The sequence below is a fragment of the Tauraco erythrolophus genome, chromosome 1, assembly GCF_009769465.1.
Source record: "Tauraco erythrolophus isolate bTauEry1 chromosome 1, bTauEry1.pri, whole genome shotgun sequence".
Taxonomy (NCBI): domain Eukaryota; kingdom Metazoa; phylum Chordata; class Aves; order Musophagiformes; family Musophagidae; genus Tauraco; species Tauraco erythrolophus.
Genome location: NC_141465.1, coordinates 75,384,566 through 75,404,400, shown reverse-complemented (window position 1 = coordinate 75,404,400; position 19,835 = coordinate 75,384,566). Strand labels below are relative to the sequence as shown.

The following is a 19,835-nucleotide window of genomic DNA, read 5'->3' as shown; positions in this document are numbered from 1 at the left end:
ACAGACCTCAGCCCATTAGAAGGTCCTCCCTTGTGTGGGAAGACCACAGCTGTTACTGTAAATCTCATCCAGTAACTGTATCACCCCCATTTTGTGGCTCTGAAGGATGAAATTGAGAAATGGGATACTGTGCAGTCATCCTTTACATCTCCAATTTTAGGCCTTTGCACATCATTTTCATGCTTTTATTCCAAATCAAACGACATTAGCGAGCAACACCACCCTGTGCTAAATGCCTAGTGTCTAAGGCAGCACCCGCGATCTTTGTTTTTGGATTTAGGATTTGGAGGGAAGTTGGGGTTTCGTTGATGGTAATTTTTAAAAAAAAATATTTTTTTTATTCCCTCTCTTCCCTCCCTCCCCCCACCAGATCTTTCCCAATCCCCAGAATTTGTCGGGAGCAGAAATCCAGACGGTAGCGAGGTGCCTAAGATGGAGGACGCTCTGTTATGTCTCTGTAGAGGAAGCGGGAGCTCAGCACAGTTAACAAACACAACTTTAAAAAGGTTTCTGTTTCTTTAAATCCTTCTGAACAAAGTGGCTCTAACTTCTTACGAAGGATATTGGGGGCTTTAATCAGAAATAAGAAGTGGTTTAAATCATTAGCACAACAAAGCAAACTATAAGCTCGAAGATAAAAGTCTCAGGGGAAAGAGTCCTCTGAAAATAAATGGGACTTGATAGATTTCCATATCATTTATAACTTCCCTTAATTACACTTGGAAGACTTGCCAGTAAAACTGGAAAATTGGCAGCCTATATCCATTATAGTAATTTTGCCGACCATGGCAAGCAGCTGGCTTTACTGGATTTTATTTCCCATCACTCACAATTAATCATCAGCTGGAGATGTCTGAAACTCCTCAAAACGCAGCAACGCCGTGTGACATTCAGGCCTCCTTAAAATGCTAAAATCTGCTGAGTAAATGGGCCGAGTTCCCCTTCCAGCGAGCTCATTCTGGTGCGAGGCAGGCTGCCGGCTAATGAGTGCCACTCCGATAATCGGACGCGAAGGTGAACCCTGACCCCGTGTCAAAGGAGAGGACGCAGCAAGCTGGATGAAAGATAGGGGGTTCAGATCCGCAAACTCCACACCAATTAGACAGGGAGCGGGGAAATGCATCAGCGCCCGTTGGGTTTATCAGAAAGACTTGTGGGGCTTGTGACCATTTTGGAAGCCGAACATTGAGGACGTCCTGTCACAATCGTTAAGTCTCTATTGGATGACGCACAAAAGTCTGAGAACAGCGTACGGTGTTCACAGAGGTCCTGCAGAAGCGATGCCCTCGGGTGTGCGCTGTCTTTTTGTGCCTCTTGAGTTTTAAAGAGACGCATCTCTAAGTGCAATTAGTCTTTACGGTCATCCGGTAGGTGCGGTGGAAACAGCTTGGGCTCGCTGCTTCCCAAATTCTGCTTCCGCTCTGTGTCAAGAGTTGCTTGGTCGGGAAATGGTTGGAGACAGTCCCCTGTCCTGTGTCCTCTCGGCCAGAGGAGATCACCACCACTGTGCAGCCCCTGAGTTACTCAAACAGCGCTATTGACTGTTCCCAAATTCACATCAGAATTGTGAGCGACATTGCGGTGCTAACCACCTTCCTCTTCGGTGGTTTGTGTTCTTCTTTTTTCTTTTATTTTTTTCCTTTTCATTCTGTGGAGAACAAAACTGAGAAGATACTTTGAACTGCACCATGCAGAAATAAACTACTCAAATACAGACTGCGGGTCTAACAGTTAACCACTCATTTATTTTGATGTTCCAAGCAACGTAAAGGTAGATTTATCTGTAGCATAATTTGGCGAGAAAGATACCTGAGTTTAATTTCTTTTAAGAAAAGGAGCCTTTTTATTTCACTTGGTTCCATTCGATTAGATTTTTTGTTTGATTTTATTTGCCTGTTTTGACAGATTTGGGTCATCACTGAGACCTCTCTAAACTGAAATGTAAAGATGGTGGTTTACATTGGTTTACCATCCACTGAAAGAAATAAATTATACGATGAAAATGAAACATTAAAAGGGGTCCAGATAAATCCTTAAATAAGTCAGAAAGCAAGAACGTGTACACATCACTGCGATTTTCATTTGCAGGCTAAATAACAGGCAAAAGGATACGTGCAATTATGGAATGAAAGAAATTGGACAATGCCCAAAAGACTGAAGAAGAGAAAAGAGAGATACAAGTGCCTAATTTTAGGATTTGTCGCTTTGCAACACAATGAGTGGAGCTGTAAAGGTTTAACATAAGAACAGTAATTAAACTTTGGTGCTTAAGTGACACTTTCGCCAAGGTAATTTTCAACAAATTGCACATCATCAGAAGTACTGACACAGCGTTTTCACACGTGATATGTGCTGAAAGTGTCTCCTTCCTTCCAAATTAGTAAGACTAGGAGATGTTGAATGGTTACTTTGTCTGTATAATTTGTGGGTTATCCTTTCCAAATGCTGCTTCCTTTGACATCAACCCAGTAGATACTGTGTAAACCACAAAAACTTTATTTCTGAGAAAAAGGGAAAACTTAGGAGAAATTCAGATTCATGGATATAGCCACAGTTGCTATTACTTCCTTGCGTTTTACAGGTGTACTTAAGATCTACAGAGACAACTCTGTACTTTTCTAGTAGATGTATTTACAGAACCTTGTTTAGATAATTGCTAACGGATCCATTTGCACACCGTCCATCTGATGAAGCCATGTTACACTTTGGCAAACTGAATCGTGCTGGGATGTGAGAGTTTCTTGTGCCCTTGACATTAGGCCACTTGGTTTGGATCTGCGCTCCTTAGCGTCTCAATCTTCAGCAACTTTTAGAGGTTGGCACTTTGATAGCTAAGTTTAACCAGAGGATGGCAAATTTGTTTCTGAAATATGAAAAAACCTTCCACCAAATGTTCTTACCTTTTTTATTTATTATTTATTTAAACAGAAGTAGATATTCATAGCTTCCTCTCAACCTCAGGAATGTCTGGAAAGTTCAGAGCAGATGGAAGAAAAGCTGAGCAGTGAGGTAGGGAGATGAGGAGGAAAAGCAAGGAAGGAAAGAAAGCTGCTAGGACAAGGCTACAGGCAGAGCAGCAGGTGTGGAAGGAAGGAGACAAAAGACAGGGAAACGGAATAGAAGGGAAATAACTGGGGACAAAGAACAAGTCTTTGATACTATTCACTGAATTTGACACTGCTAATGACTTAAATGCTCACCTGAAGCTCAGGATGGAATTTCTGCAGGTGAAGTGTTAGGTGTTGGTATCCGGTGAGCACACCATGTTCCCATAGCAAACACTTCCCTATTTACCTCAGAAAGCCCATCGTATTGCTGTTGGCAGTCTGTTGGAGAAGTGGTACGTAAGCACCTTTTAACATAACGTCTTTTCTTCTGTCTTACTTGGAATCTGTAGGCAGGCATCGATGCTTCTCAGTCATTGCTTAAAATGTACAGTTGACATTAGCCAAGAGTAGCACTGGGAGATGCTTAACATTTTAGTTCAATTTTCAGAATGTACTTCATGCGATGTGCATTTGATCTCTGACTTCAGACCTGTCTGTTACAGCATATTCCTCCCAAGTGGCACACTTGTCCTTAAATACATATTATTCATTTTACATATATTTAGAGAAATACATACATGTGTATATGTGTATGCGTGTATATAAACAAACACATTTTGAGGGAACTAGCACATATAATGGCCATATCTCTGCAGGTCTCAGATTACCCTCCTTAATGAAACTTTAGCATCGGAGCGAAAGCATAGAATCACAGAATGGTTTGGGTTGGAAGGGACCTTAAAGATCATCTAGTTCCAACCCCCCTGCCATGGGCAGGGACACCTGCCACTAGACCAGGTTGCTCAAAGCCTCATCCAACATCCCAAATTTGCTGGGATAATGAATGAATGGCAGACTACATCTGCAAAAGAGACTAATGAAAAGGCTGGCAGTGTGTGCTTCGAGCCTCGCATCCCAGAGCGGTGTACCTGCACAGGTCCTAAATACTGGCATGTAGGGCCCAGTGCCCTTCCCTCTCCAGCATAGATGGTCTTTGTGGGATGACTGGATGATCACTGGGTTACACAAGGGAGAAATTCTGAATCCTATGTTTTTCTTCTCAGTTACGGGCACCACCCCCCCCCGACCCCTATAAAGCCCCAAGTGGCTGTTTCCTCTGTGCAGTGTGGTCCAAGGCGTTGGAGGGCAGATCTGGCTGGGAGGCACATGGAACCCAGCAGAGCTGCCCAGTGGGTTCTGGTGACCTTGAGTTTGTGTGTGCCTGTTAGCAGAGCGCAAACAAGCAGAAAGAGACTTGAAGGTTTCCCTTTAAGAGTGATCAGCTGTAGTAAAAATGATGGGTTTGCCTCCATGATGAGAGGTGGTGGTTCCTCGCAGACATGCTCCCGTCCATCAGTCCGAAGTCATCAGCTGCCCTCTGGATGCTGCCATGTGCAGAGGTGTGACTTTCTGCTCAGCATTAGCCTATTGAGTATTGCTGGCGCTTCCAGCCCATGCTCCTCCGGACACGTGCCAAGAAACTTTTGGCTTCTGAATCAGGATTAGTATCTGCGGGATCTGAGCCAGGAAAGCAAAGCAAAGGCTCCCTGGCCAAAACTGCACGGATTAAGTTTTGCTCTGGATTTGATGTCGAACTGTGATGGATGTGAAATGCAAACTGTAGAAGCCGGAGCTGAATGGATGGGATGGGAGAGGAGCCTTTCAGGTTTGGCTGGGGTAGTAGCTTTAAGTGGGTGATTCCTTTTTCCCAGTGTTGTTGCTAGTTTGTCAAAGGCAACTGCGATTTGTGATTGTGGTTTGTGTCCTGACTGTGTAGCTGTCTGACTTAACTTGTGCTATGAAAGTCTTTTTAGCATTTAATGAAATAATCCCTTTATTTTCCAGAAGAATCATACACACTTAGAGCGTTTCAAATCCTCTATCCTTATTTTGTACTGCTTTAATTTTACCAGGTTTCAGAAGGTCAAGAGATTTGTGTAATTGAAGCAATGAAAATGCAGAACAGTATGATTGCTGCTAAAACAGGCAAGGTAAGCTACCTTGGGTCACTTAAAACCATATGCAACTTGTCAAATAGGATAGAATTTAAAAAGGAAAAAAGGAGGATTCCGGTTGTTAAGGAATTAAGTCTGATTGTTGTAAGTGTTTCGAAGTGAGGTGTCTTTAATTTTTAACATTCGCATCTGCTGTGAATGCTGTTAAGTAGTTCCGAGCCTTAGATAGCACAGCAGGAAATAGTATTACTGGCTTCAGAAATTCATATAACTCTTTTTCTCCTAAATGATTTGGTTTCTATGATGTTACAATGCCAAGTTGAATTGAAAGGTGTTGCAGACTGTTTCTCCGAATTCCATCTTTCCAGAGAGCAACTGAAGAAGAGCGATCTCTTTGCCAGTTAATTCATTAATGGCAAACAATTTGACATTAAAAAAACCACTCGGAACAAGGCAGAGAAAGTGCATTTGCAGGAAGATGAGAGAAGCAATTTTTTTTATTTTGTGAGGAGGCTAAATCCTGACATGTTAAACTTTGCAAGGCTGTTCATTGTGGTACCTTGCTTCTAGGGGGATCAGCATTGCAGCCCCTGAGCTGGGACTCTCCTGCAGGATGTATCAAAATCAGGGCCCTGGGTGGAGAACTGGTTAAGCTTTATATGATACGGGCATGCCTTAAAGCCCATCTGGTCTGGGGACTGTCAGCCCCTAAATCAGGGCCTCAGAGCATCCCTGTGCCAGGTTATAATTCACGGCCTGAAACCATCACCTAGACACAGGCCCTGATCCATCCTTTTCACAAGGAGAGCAGAATCACTCTTGAGGAGCCACTGGTCAGAGTCCTTGCCAAAGGTCTGGATTACATGTTGTTCTCTCTCTTGCATTTCCTAGCACGTCCTAGCCCTTCCCTGCCTGGGGACAAGCCCCTCTGCGCTCCCTGAAGCTCTGCAGTTTTGTTATTAAAAACAGCCAAACCAAACCCCTTGGCAAGACCCCTTATCCCAGAGGGAGGCAGTGAGGAGCCGGAGCCTGCGGGGCAGGGACGAGGGTAGCCGCTGGCAAAACTCGCTGAGGTCTCAAGATGGGTCTCTATGCCAAGGACTGTTTGTGTGTTTACAAGAAAGGCTTATTTGGCACCGAGATCCTTCCGAGGCTGGGGCCCAGGCCTTGCCTCTTCCCATGCATCTAGTGCAAAACTGGGTCTGGAGGAAAAAAAATTGCAGAGAGAGGGAGAACGTACCTTCTCCTGTTGCTCTAACATTGCCGCGTTATTATTTTCTTTCATGCGTTAATTCCTGTATAATGTATTTTCTCACTTGATTAATATTTCCCAGTGTTTATTTTTTTCCTCCTCGCCTCTTTTGTTTAACCCCTTGTTGCCGCTCTTTGCGTTCACTGCTTTTTAACTAGTGAGTATTTGTAATTAAAATGCCATTCCCCTTTCCACCCACCTCCTTTTATTTTTCACTTTAACCTTCCCTTTCCCACAAGGTGTGCTGCAACCCGTGGGCTTGTTCCTTAAAATCCTGCTCGTACTTCTCCCAATAACACATATCTCCCACCCATTCTGTACAGATGCCACATAAACCCCACATTTGGCTTATTAACCATTCAAAGTGGGATGTGAATGGTGCAGAGGCCAGTCAGTGGGCCTAATGTGCACCTTGCAATGTCCCCTTGATGTTTCCATTTTAATAATAAGCATATTATTTGGTTCTTTAGAATTTTAAGAATTTTTAAAAGCAGAAGAGTGTTGGGTTGTGTAGAAGTGAAGCTGCTAAACAGAATTCATGGCGTACTGCAGTGCAAAGTCATGGCTCTGAGTGGTAAAATACCTTGGCCCCTCCACAGGAATGGGATGTTTGGCACTGGCTGTTAGTCCACGTTTTGATGCTTTGAAGCTATGTTTTGAAACCCAGTTCGTTTGTCTTCAGCTGGAAGACGTTCCCATTTTCATTCCGGCTGAATTCCTTTTCTGCATCAAACCCCATCTTCCTGTTTGTAATTGTGAGAAAAGTGGCTTGTTTTTATCTACTTTGAGTTTACTCTAGCTGCAGGTGGCTTAAAAATGAGGGAAAGACGGAGAGGAACCGGCGTGCCTACGGGACAGCTGCACATGGGTCGGGACGGCGAGCTGGCCCCGCAGCATGTCGGAAATCACTGGGGAGTTGGAAATACAACTCAGCTACAATGTTTGCTGAACCTTGACTTTGTAGAAAAAGAAAAGAAAGTAGTAGGGTGTTTTTCACACTGCTTTCATCTTTTAAAAGGTTGAGACTCGGGAATCTGGTGGGCTGCCTAGCTATTGATTTAGAAGTAAAGCTCTTTTATGTACGTCTTACGGTGTCTGCGCCTGCGTACAGCGTTCAGCTCAGTTTCTTGAGAAACACTGTGAATGTGCCTGTGCCACGGAGCTTACAGCTCACCTGGCTTTAGAGTGTTGAACTCGGACATGGGCAATAGTGCAGCCATGGTAACCTGGTATTTCGGGTACGCTGCGGGTTTCCTTTAGGAGCCCAAGGTAACGTTTGGACGACTAAACTGAGCTAACTGGTGAACAAGGTCCTGACCAAGGATTTGGGCATGTCAGTGCGAGCTCTGAATTAATATTGCAAGCAAGCTCTAATACACAGCTTCAAGTATTTTCTGGAGCTCCACGTGCTGAAAGGGAATTCAAACACGTTACAGCCTTTTATAGATTAAATGAGGGACTAATATAAGATGTTTATGTTTTAAAATTCAGGAATCTGCACGTGAGTATATAATTCATCTACAGGTGTAGCTGCATTTACTTGACTGTGGTAGCCCTTTGCCAAGTTCAGTTATGTCAAAGGATCCCAATTCAGATTTGAATCAATCTATCCCAGCTGTATGGGGATTGAGGGAAACCCACTTCATGGCTGCAGGCTAAAAATTCAGTTATACTTAAGATCTGTAATGCAAGAAATACTGTAGTATTTCATTGAAACGTCCAAGCGTGAGTGTTGAAGAGTCTGCCTGTCCTCTGAAAGATTTAAAATTTCAGTAGTAAATGAACAGCAGTGCCAACAGGTGGGAGAAAGGTGCTTTTTAATTTTTAAAAGCACCTGAGTCGTAGGAAAACCAGCTAGTGGCAGGTGCCCAAATACCTTGATGGAGTTGGACACATTTAGGTCAAGCACTGGACGGGTGGTGGAGTCTCCATTCTCAGAGATACTCAAAACTCAGCTGGATTCTGAACACTGGAGGTCGAGCTGTCAACCTCTTGAGGCCCTTCCAGCATAGGTGCGTCTGCGATCCCTGTGGTGGCCATAATGTTGCACAGTGGCCATTTACTCTCTGCATGCAGATGTAGTACTCAATATCAGTAATGTCAACCAAACCATTTATTTAACCATGCTGTTGAGGAAAGTTGGAAATTATTTCTGTTTCTGTACCGCAGGTGAAAGCTGTGCACTGCAAAGCTGGTGATACCGTTGGGGAAGGAGATCTGCTGGTGGAACTGGAGTGAAAGGTTGCCTCCACACTGTTGAATTAGCTAAGCCTTTATTATTTTCATTTGTAAAGTAAGATTAAGGCGATTCAAAACAGAAAATGGACAGTCCTAAGCGCAAGGTTTTATACAGTCCTATTTATTGTATCAGTTGTTAAGACAGCAAACACAGATGTTAAACCTTGGCAACAGATCCCAGATTTTTACTTCCAGAAATACTTGTACATAAACTTTGTAATTCTTTGATTTTTCAGGATCAAATGAAATCAATAAAGTACCACTTCTGCTTTAAAACAGGAAAAGCCTCTTTTTTAAAAATAGAAAACACAACAAAAGCCCAAATCTGATTTGTCTTCTCCTTGGTAGTATCACTGGTTTGAGGCCGCAGCCAAACTGTACAGAATGGTTGGTAAGAGTGAAAAATTAACCACTGAGTGAACTGAGCAGTTTCCCTACACTCTTGAGTAAGCGCTGAACAAGTACTGCCGATGGCTTAAATTCTGATCAGATTTATTGTAATATTTTGAAGCTTTTTGTATACACTAGATTACAGGTTAGATGTTTTATTTTGCTAGCGCAGACTTTCCCCATGTATTTTCATTTACAGTTGTAAGGGAATTTTCTTTTATTCAGTCTCCTTACTCGTATTCCTGCCCTTTATCTTCTTTCTATTGATTACTGGATGCAAGTCTTTACAGAAGGAGCTGGCACTGTCCTTGAATCACTTTAGCTGCCCCAAAGTGTTGCTAGAAGCACTTGTGTCCTCAGGCCAAGCTTTCTCCTTAACTCTTAGAGGAAAGGGATACCAAGTGTCTGATCTTTTGTTGTGCAGAGGCTCTTACTAAAGACTGTGTGAAGAACTAGGACTGTTCATTATATGAGACTATATCCTGCTGGAAGAGCTGTGTATCCAGTATGGGAAACCAGAAAGGGCCTGGAGAGGAGGACAGTTTAAGAGACTTGAACAGAAGTGAGAGGGCTGGTGACTTGGTCAGAACAGGTAAGAAGACTGATTTTTTTTTTTTTTTTTTTTCCTCCTCACTCAGCAACTCAGTGCCAAGGATGGTGTAGATACCAGAAGTTTACTGGGTTCAAAATGTTAGTGTGTGGTTAACAGAGGCTCCTTCTTCCATTAGTTAATCTAGCTGAGTATGTCGGCAGCAGTGATACCTCCACAGTCCCTGCACGCTCTCAGCATCATCTCTGTCCTTACGCTCTTGCCTAGCCCTCTGCGGCTGCCCACTGCTGGGCCAGGACACTGGGCCACTCCTGCCTTTGATCTCACCTCCTACAGCTGTTTTTTTTTTAACATACCTCTAAGTCACCGTTCCTGCTGTGCTTTGACCACTGCCCCAGAGAAGAGGGGGCCTGCTCTCATTTTCTTGCCTAGGATGTGCAGAGTCATGCTAATTCCCAGAAAAACCCCTCTGGCCAGAGGTGCCTGGGCCCTTTACTGGAAGGTGAAGGACCACAACAGTGTGCCAGGGCTGGTGACTCATGTTCAACCAGAAAGGTTCATGATTCTGCTTGAAACTTCTGACTGAAGAGGCACTTGTCATGTTATTGAGAAGCTGCCAACTAAATCACACAGCCAAGACAGAATAATGTAGTACAAGGATCTGCTTTGTTAATTAAGTTAACAAAACCATCAAGATGAGTAAGGAGAGTGTTTGGTTAGTACCTGCCCTCCAGGAAAATTAATGCTTTTGGAGTTGGAGAAACCGAGGCAGACACCCTGCAGACTTTCCTATAGATCTCCTTAACACCATCAGCCCTTTCCAAAAGGAGCACAGTACAGCTTCTGCAGGTAGCCCTAAACAAAAACAAGTATTGTTAAGAGACAAAAGTATCCTACTTTAAAATTACTTAATTTGCTTATTGCAGCAACATAAGCTTTCTGTCTGTTCTAAATGAGATGCAGCAGTGCCTACTCCTGATAAAAGTTTAGCCTGATTCCCTACCCTGGATCCCTGGGCTGATTCCCTACCCCGCATCTCCTCTGGCCATCATAGGGCTACTGGCAATGAAGCAAAAGTACGATGTTGTTCTTGGTGGTTTCTTTAGTACATTTAATCACACTTGGGCTCACTGCGTGGCATACGTTCCCCGCTCACAGCCCTCTGGCAGCTCTGTAGACTGTACAACCTATATGTACCAATCACTGCAGCTGAAAGAATATATATAAGGCACAGTAGTGTAACAACAGAAAGCCACGATTTTCCCAGACTGTACAGAAACCAGCACAGTTGGTTGGGTCAGGGGACAATAGTCGTCTTTCCTTTTTTTTTTTTCCCCAGTTTAAATGTTGCAATAATCACACTACAGGTCCTCTGGATATTTTTTGATAATGCATATAAAATCTTTCCCCCGATAGGAAATTAAGTTTGCATATGGTTGCAAGTTCTGCATTAAAGTGCTTGGCTAAAAGTCACCTCGATAGTAAGTGCCCACAGCAGCTGCAGCTGCAGTAGTGTGGTAGGCAGCTGAAATCAGGTTTACATTTTCCTGGTCCCCAAAACCCCACCCTCCTCCACCCCCTCCCAAATCCCACAGTCACTTAGTGAACTGAAGTAGTACCTAAAGTGCTTAAAATGCTAAATTAAAAATATGCTTTTAAATGTAATTCTCTTATACTCTGTCTTCACAGTACCTTATAAAACTAAACATGTTTTAAAAATACTCCAGTTCAGAAAAATGTTGCAATACAGAGTAAGAGTAGTCTTGAAATTTTCTCTATTTCTCCAGCAATTGTATATTTGTCTCGAAGCGCATAGTATCTATATGGTCATCTCTCCCTGTTCACATTCAGTAACCTACTCAAAAGCATTACAAGTCAATATTAAATGTGAGGTGTGCAGACATGATTTCTTTTTAATCTGTTTTAGCTATTAGTGCAATAGCGTCATCATTATTCCCCCCACCTTGGAGAACTACACAAAAAAAATCTGTCAATTCAGGTAAAAAAAAAAAAAATTAGTCTCTTCATCTGCTTTTCATTGACCTCAATCATGCACTGAGGCAAAGGGGAGGGATGGAGAAAATAACGAGGCGCCGAAACCAAGGTGCACAGACACAGTTATTTACGCCTCACGCAAGCCCAGTTACTGGCGGCAGGTTAGGGGGGCGAGGAGGACGCTGAGTAGCCGGGGACGAGTCCCCATCGCTGCGCCTACAGGACTTCAGGGACTTCAGCTCTAGCACTAAGGCTGCCGGGTCGGGAAGGTTACGAGAGATCCTGTGTTTTAATAGAAAGGTATTACAGCTTTCCTGGAAAGGTTACCCATCGACGCGTGCTTAGTACTATGCCTTCGGCCGGGCTGCGCTGTCTCCCGTTTCTAATCCCGACTTTCGCGTAGGACATAGGAGAGGCCGTGTTTCCCCGAGGAATCGTAACTGTCATGGTAGGGGAGGCGGACCCACTCGGGCGGGTATGTCGTTGTGCTGTACACGAAGCACTCCATAACGCCCTCAGCAGCTGCCCGCGCCTCGCCCACGCCACCCTTCCCTTCCCACTCCACCACCTCGATTCTCATCAGGGTGCGCTGGTACATGTCTGGGCAGCCTTCAAACTCATCCAGAAACTGCAGCATCTGGTCGTCAACCGAGTAAATCTCCCCAGCAACGTGGTGTCCTGTTCCCGGGATGTTCAGCATGTAAGGAATGTTGTATTTTCCTGCAATCACCAGCGGGTACTTCTCTGCCGTGCGGCCCCTTCCTTGGAATTTCGCTAGCCCCTTGGCCGAGTTGATCATGTGCTTGTAGTTGGGCTGGCCCTTCTTCAGCGTGCCGTAGACGAAGACACGAGCCATCGTACCTGCAAAAGCACCTGAAAGACAAAGGCGTACGTTACCCATGTGGCTGCTCGGCCCAACACTGGAGAAGCACACCCGTGCCAAGATGTGTTGTACGCACAAGACTCTTCAGGATCCAAACCTCATTTCTTTTCCTTCGCACCTGAGCCATGCTGCAGGAAGTGTGATGTCATGCTCAGTAACACCTCAAAAGCAACCCAGGGAGCCACCTCCGTGATGGAAACATGCTCCACTTAGCACATCCTTTATGGAGGGGTAAAAAAATTAACTTAAAAAAGTCACGGTTCAGCTCAGCTATGCAGACACTTTCCTGTGCTCCTCCACTGCATTTACGGTTTAAGTAGCCCAGCTCAAGCAGGGTTATTAAAACTTTCAGGAGTGAAGCCACAGGTAGTTTTTTCCCTTGCTGGGGTGGTGCAGTGGTTTTTTAAAGCCTGAACTGGTGGACGTGGTCGCACACTACGTGGGACAGCCGGCATTGCCGCCTCTGGGTGCGGTCCAGCGTGCCCTGCCTGCTTCCCTCCCTCTTCTGCTCAGGCTGTCTTTCCGCTGCGACCGCACTCAGTATTTGAGAAACAACATTTTATTCAGTGACAGAGAAGCCTGGAGGTTAGGAGTGTCTTCTTGTTTCATGGTAAAATAAAGCACAGTGGCATTAATTATTCAAAAGCAAATTAATGGATTCAAACTTCTGGTCCTGTTGCGCTACAGCTGCACGCATTCAATGGTATTCTTTCGAAAAAGTCATAATAAAAAAAAAGGGGAAAGAAAAGCAAGCGGCACAATGCTAGTAGCTGCAGCAACCTAACTACGTACAAACACCCCATCCCTGGAAGTGTTCAAGGCCAGGTTGGGTGAGGCTTTGGGCAACCTGGTGTAGTGGAAGGTGTCCCTGCCCATGGCAGGGGAGTTAGAACTGGATGATCTTTAAGGTCCCTTCCAACCCTAACCATTCTATGATTCTATGAAACTGGGACATCACTGAGATGAACAGAAGACCTGTCTCTCACAAAGAGGGATGAAAAGGCTTTAACGTCAGAGCACCATGAGGCACGCTGGCGCAGCAGCAGAGCAAGTTTAACCTGGCGTCGAGTCATTTCACAGACACGCTGAAGGATTTTGGGCAACCCCAGCGCCAAGGTCCCACTTGCTGACTGACAAATGCCAAGGAGCAAGCTGTGGCTCTGGGGAGAGAAGCAGGGTGGCCTGCAGCAAACACGTCCCAGGCGAGTGGGTGCTGTCTGCAAGGTGCCATGGCCAGCGCAAGGACACGTTTGTCCTTCTCCTTCTGGGGACAGGAAGGACAAGGGCTCTCCTCACTGATAAATCTTAGGTGATTACCTGCTCTACAAATGAGGTTTCTGTCTTCACAAGCACCTTCACCCCTCCTGTCCGAGGGAGGTGTACACATTTGTTTGCATTTATTTACCTTGGGGATGCGGTATTTCAGCCCTAACAAAACTGGCTGCTGGCAGAAGGGCCAGGTACCGCTGTGCTCCTCCCCTCGCCACCGGATACCCTAAAGTGCTAACCTACCTGAAGTAGCCCATCTCACATGTGGTCTTGAAAACAGACCTTGAATGAATTTGTTCAACGTTTGTTTCATCTGTGAGGACAAACCACTCTAAATTGGTTTAAATGGGATAAAAGGCTGGCTTTACTGAAAAGTAGGGGGGAGAAAAAGGTACCATCATCATTCCTGAGTTATTTTTGACAGTGTGCCCCATATATTCCCCATCATTTCTGTAGGGCAGAAGCAGTTCTGGAACTGTTTGATGGTTTCCCACGTTTTGCCCTGGGTCATTGAGTGGGCAGAGCCTGCCTCACCCACAGCGGTCTGCCCCGTCCAGATGCCCAGCAAGCAGAGGGGCACATGTGGCTACTTTTGGAAAGAGGGTCATGAAACCACATATTTCAAATTTGAACAAATCTTTTTGTCATCTCTTTTCTGCTGTTTACTCTCATTTTAGCAAACTGTTAGATCATGCGGGTTATCCAAAAGGGTACCTTGCTGGCCAAGAGGAGCGTCGTTTAAAATACTCAATAGGAAAGTGATTTTCCCCTTGCTGAAGTAAAGCGTTTTTCTAACAGAATACAGTTTTCCAAGCAAAAACGGTGTGTGCCTTTATTTACTGGCAAACTGCTTTCACTTAAGGAAAAAAGACCATGCTGATTTTTTTTCTCCCCCCACCCCTGTATTTTATCAGATATACTTCAGCATAATTTATCCTTCATGATACAAGTATTTTTGGATGCGGCTCATTCCCTCACAATAAAAAGAGCATTAATATTCAGTCGGTCTGACTCTCTTTTTTAAGAAAAATCATTACCTTTCAGATTGTGTTTTGAATAACAAACACAGATCCTTCAGGAAGAAGCTTGTCCCAGTGGGGATTGAGAAGGATCAGAGTTAAGCACTGAAACATGCAATTAATTCCCATTAGGGGATTAGGGCACTCATGTTCACTTTGAATCAGAAAAATGAATTGTGAATTAAATTGTTCACAACCAAGAGGTTACTTGTCAGAGTTAATAAGTTAAAAAATAAAAAGGGAAACCTAAAACGCACATTAAAAAGCTCAATAGCGAGTGGTGCATCTGCAAGAAAAAGATACGCTTCATTTCCATTAAACAAAAGCTCTGGCCCTACTGTACAGCTGGAGATAAGCTGCCAAAAAAGTTTGCAGGGAAGAGCGTTACCCCTCCTGAAATGGGTGAAAACGAAGTACGGGCTTCCGATGGCGCAGCAGCCAGCTGCTTTTGGAAACGTTACTGATTTAAAGCAACACATCCGTCATCCTTGTCATCAGAATTCAACAGCAACAAACGTCGCCAAGCCAGGTTTGGGTAAGTGTTTGCGATTTATCGCTCGAGTGGATGGGTTCAGCAGGCAGCACAAACGGAGGTGGAGTGGGAACCTGAAGTTTCAGCCACGGTTTGTGCAGAGCCGGGAGGCTGATGCACTGGTAGAGCTGTGGCGTCGTGGGCAGGCGGCCGCTGCGCTCCCCATCTCCCCATCACGCCGCTGCCGTCCACAGCGGCCCCGTCGCTGGCTCGTGCGGGACGGGCTGGGCTCAATGACTTCTTCTATTCAAAAAAAGAACCCCGAAGCCAAGCCCAGACAATCCCTGCTGAGGAGTGACTGGAATAAACTTGGTAAAAATGTTTTCTGAACGTTGGTCCATATAAATGAGACATATACCACTTTCTGTGCATAAATACCAAATCTGGTCTTGTGCATTGTGTTGCAGAAAGGCTGTTAGATGTATTAGCATCATTTCTAGCAGTCGCGTATCGTGGGCTTGCAAAACATTTTTAGCCACCTTGTGGCAGGAGAGTAAAGAGCAGAATTTTATTTAAGGGTCATTTCACAGACCTCCACTAAACAGCTGAGAAGAGTTACAGGCAGTATCCTTTCGCTGAATCACCAACAAGAAAGTTGCCTTTTCCTCACTTAATCCAGTTGGACACTTCTTACCTATGCTAAACCACCTAAGAGGAAAAGAAAACCACCAAAAACCAAACAAAAAATCTCCCAGCCTCTATACTGAGTGTTAGCTGCCAGGACAAAACAAACCCATTCAGGAGGTACTTTCATGAAATATTCATGCCAGAATCATTAAAATTTAATGGTGGGGGAAACTCGAGTGAAATCCCTATGTCATCTCCTCGAACTACTTCTTTTAGCTATGAAAGATGACCTGCCAAACCACTCCTGGGATCAATTACTAGTTGCTTCGTTACACGAGATGCAAAGATCAGAAAATAAAGTTACTATTTCAGGATCATGCAGGCAGAAGATGTTGTTAGGTGAAAATAAAAGCGGCTCATAACCAGCGCCAGCCAGCAGCCCAGGTTGCTGCTCAGCATTAGCAGTGGAAGGGCTGCAGCACTGTATCCACGTCTGCTCTCACCTACCGATGGATGGGGTTTCGGATCAGGGCTTTAGCTCTCCCTCTTGGGGCCCAACAGCTCCAGTGCAGTAAGATGAGGGAGGGGCAGCCATGGGGCCAGTCGCTGGCTGAAGCTGAACTGCTGCAACCAGGCTCTTTGCTCCCAGGTTGTGCCAAAACAAGACCTTGCTTCCCAAGTGGCTTCAAAAAAACCCATCATTTCACCATGATTCATGCTCCCAGGTTGTGCCAAAACAAGCCCTTGCTTCCCAAGCGGCTTCGAAAAAAAACATCATTTCACCATGATTCAGACAATTACAGGATCCTACCAGCTTCTTTCGAAAATAAAATAAGAACTAGCGTTACACCAGCTCTAGGGTTGTTTGCGATTGTGGCAGCAGCGGTTTTGAGTTTTATTCTGTTGAAACTCTTTCTCCCAACTCAGAAAGTATCCATTTCTCTCACTCCATACAGTAACGTTATTTTCCCTTGAGAAAAATTCTCCGCCTTGGCTCAGTGACCAGATATAGTTACACATTAATTCTTCAGAAGTTTCTTAAAACTGTAGGAAACAGGTGAAAAAACAAAATGCCTTGAACTTTAAACTTGAGCCCAGTCTGTTTGAATGAGGCGAGTTTTAAGGTCACTCTTCACTCAATGCTAACTTTCAAGAAGGGCTAACATGCCAGAGAGGACTCCTGGGACTGCATCCTGTTGGTCCTTTGATGCTTTCATTTTGTTCCTTGCTATTTTCTTTATAGCACAGACAAGGGCTTCCTGCCTGGGCCGACCCCTTTCCAACCTTGCTGAATACCTCGGAAAAAGTTTATGGCAAGACACCTTTCTTACATTAACCACAGAGTCACCAGCGAAACGATGGCTCCTTTGAAATCAAAGAGGTTACGGTCTCCTCGCAGCAGTCGCCCGCTCAGAAACGGTGAGCTGCTGGTTTGTGAAAACAAACAAGAGTATTAGAGTAACCAGTGCCATGCTGGACGCTACCGGGCGATATCCGAAACGCCATGCAACCTACTTCACTGATGCTTTTCACTTTTGGATACTTTGGCTACTTTACAACCAAGAACTACGCTTGCGCTTAAGCTGGAGTGCCTTGGAGGTGTTTATCGCCAGGAGGCAGCGCGAGGATGCCTTCCCTTCAGACAAGCATCGGCCACAGCGCTGCTCACGTGCCTCGCACCCATTTGGCATCACAGCAAACGTTTGCCTTTTGTCCGACTGAAACCGTTTCAAATCACTTTCAACTCTGCTGCATAGGGAAATTAATTTTTACTACTACCAGAAAGAGTTTCATTCCCAAAGTGACCATTAGGAGAAGCTACAGAGGCAGTGATAAAGTGCCAACTGTAGTGCCAACAGCTACAGAGGCAGTGATAAGTGACAACCTGATAAAACCACCACATGCAAAAAAGGTGCTGGGGATGTGATGCAGACACACGCTGGACACACCATTAGACTAATTAAAGACTAAATTTCTAGACAGTGCCGAGACATGAGGGGATGGCCAGCACATTAGGAGGACAAGAAAACGAGGATGAAGAAGATAGAAAGTCAATGGATGTGGACAAACTGAGTCGGGGTGGGGGGGGCAAGTCCGCCCAGGAGAATATTATATCAGTATTATTAAGTATTGACCGTTTTGTCCTACTATTAGGTAATAATATTAAGTATTATTGTATGAATCTCAGACAGAATATTGTATCAAGTTCTCACTACCACAGTTCAGAAACTTGTGGACTACAAAAGTAGTTTGAAAGAGCTCAGGGCAGAGCACTAGGAAAAAGAGTCCAGGACTCTTTCTTTGGGGCACAGACTGAACAAGCAGAGGCTGTTGAGCTTAACCAGGTGCTGACGAGATGGGGCACGGTCACCTACAAATACAGGTGAAGGTCTTACATAAGGGACAACTGGTTCTCCACATACATGAACACACAGCCGGGCAAAATCTCTGCACAGAATAATTAACATGGATAGGAACAGCTTTCTAATCCTAAGAACAGACAGGGCATAGGAATGACCACAGTAAGTCACCACAAAAAGTCCTGTAAGCCCAGTGTCTCCTGTCTGAGGGCGGCCAACAGCAGATACCTCAGCAAGCGTGTAAGAACAAACCATGTTTCCAGCCTTGGGTCCAGACGCTGTCTAAGCGTGACGAGCGCCGTGGTGCATAAAGACCTTTTCCTCCTGTGAGCTTGCAGCCAGCCCCACGCCTCGACTCCACACAGGGGCATGAGACACAAATTGCTTTGTTTTTTTTTCCCTGCCACCTGCTTGCTTCATCTGACGGCAACTCCTCTGAGCCAGGGGTCTCCTCAGTGCATCTCGTCAGTGCCACCGAGTACTTTTTCAGCTCTTGCTCTCTTCTAGGCTGATGAGTCCAAGTGTATTTAACAACAGAAAACACTCCTTCATTGTGATCATGTTTGCCACCTCCTCCTGTTAACTTTTCTGGTTCTCCTATAGTTTTTTGAGATAGGGAAAGCAAAACCGAAATACTTGAGGATGGATAAACCACAGATTTATACAAGGATATAAATCATGTCTCCTGTTTCCTTCCCGCTCCTTTCCCACAACACCTTTTTGACTGCTAATAGTTTGGAAGAATATGACGATACCTCAAGCATCATATTCTTGAATGGCAAACGGGGCGTGAAGTGTTTACTGAATAGTCCAACAGTGTTGAAGTCTTGGAAATCAACTCTTAAAAAATAAGTATTTGTCCAAACTATCATGGATGCTATAGTTAAATCTTGCTTTAGGGAAAGGTAGCAGACTAGATGGCTTCTCAAAATCCCACTCAGCACGGTGAGTCCTTATGATGCTGTTTCAAGTACATGACAATTAATTTAAATGACATACATAGACACATCTCATCTTTCCACCTTTAGTACAGAAGCTAAAACTGTTACATCTGCACAAAAGGGGGGAAAAAAAACCAACCCACCACCAAAAACTGGAGCATTAACTTTAAACGCCAGATGGCTGTTACAGGAAAAAAGTAGAAAACAACTTTTGATAGGGCAGCCCTGCTATGCCAGCCCTGCTGCCGGCACCGTTCCGAACGCTACCGTGAATGTGAAGTGGTTTCCATCATTGACATGCAGAGCGTAGCCCAGGGTTTCAGACCGTCGACATCCTGAAACTGGGGACAAGCCTGCAGCTTGGATGGTGTCCCCGCGAGGTCAGCACACTGATTTACATGCCAATACCCGGAGCGGTCCGTTCGCTGTTTTGGACGGAGAAGAGCATCCCGGCCCGCAAAACACGTCGAACGCTTTGAGTACCTAGGCATGGGAACGTATTTGTCTACACTGAAAAGATGGTGAGAGAGAGAAGGGGAAGGGAGAAAAGACGGGGTCTGCGCGAGGTCGTGAGGTGCCTTTCCAGATGGGAAATGGGAGAACAGCCACACAGCGGCACTCTGTGAGGAGGGGAGAGGTGCCCAGGTCATGGCACAGCACCGTCCCCTCATCCCTCAGCAGCGTGACTGAGCCTGGAAAGGAGATGTGAAATAAAACCCCATCATTCAGCATCAGCAGCCTCCTGCTGGCAGGAGCCCGTGGCTCCAGAGGCCATCTCACGCCGGTGCTCCAGTGGTGTTGGCGGTGCCACAGCGCGGGGCTGCCGTTGAGACGGGC

The 19,835-nt window shown here is 45.1% G+C and overlaps 2 protein-coding genes across 2 annotated transcripts in view; one reads left to right on the top strand and one right to left on the bottom strand.

The window, feature by feature from the left end:
* Positions 1-8,492, top strand: part of PCCA (propionyl-CoA carboxylase subunit alpha) — a 321,041-nt gene extending 312,549 nt beyond the window's left edge. Inside the window, exons 23-24 of the mRNA XM_086611055.1 lie at positions 4,961-5,038; positions 8,424-8,492. Of these exons, the coding sequence (XP_086467181.1) occupies positions 4,961-5,038; positions 8,424-8,492 (147 nt within the window). The remainder of the gene's footprint in view (positions 1-4,960; positions 5,039-8,423) is intronic.
* Positions 8,493-11,663: 3,171 nt separating this feature from the next.
* Positions 11,664-19,835, bottom strand: part of GGACT (gamma-glutamylamine cyclotransferase) — a 29,440-nt gene continuing 21,268 nt past the window's right edge. The window contains exon 2 of the mRNA XM_086611040.1: positions 11,664-12,300. Within this exon, the coding sequence (XP_086467166.1) occupies positions 11,810-12,283 (474 nt within the window). The 5' untranslated portion in view covers positions 12,284-12,300 and the 3' untranslated portion in view covers positions 11,664-11,809. The remainder of the gene's footprint in view (positions 12,301-19,835) is intronic.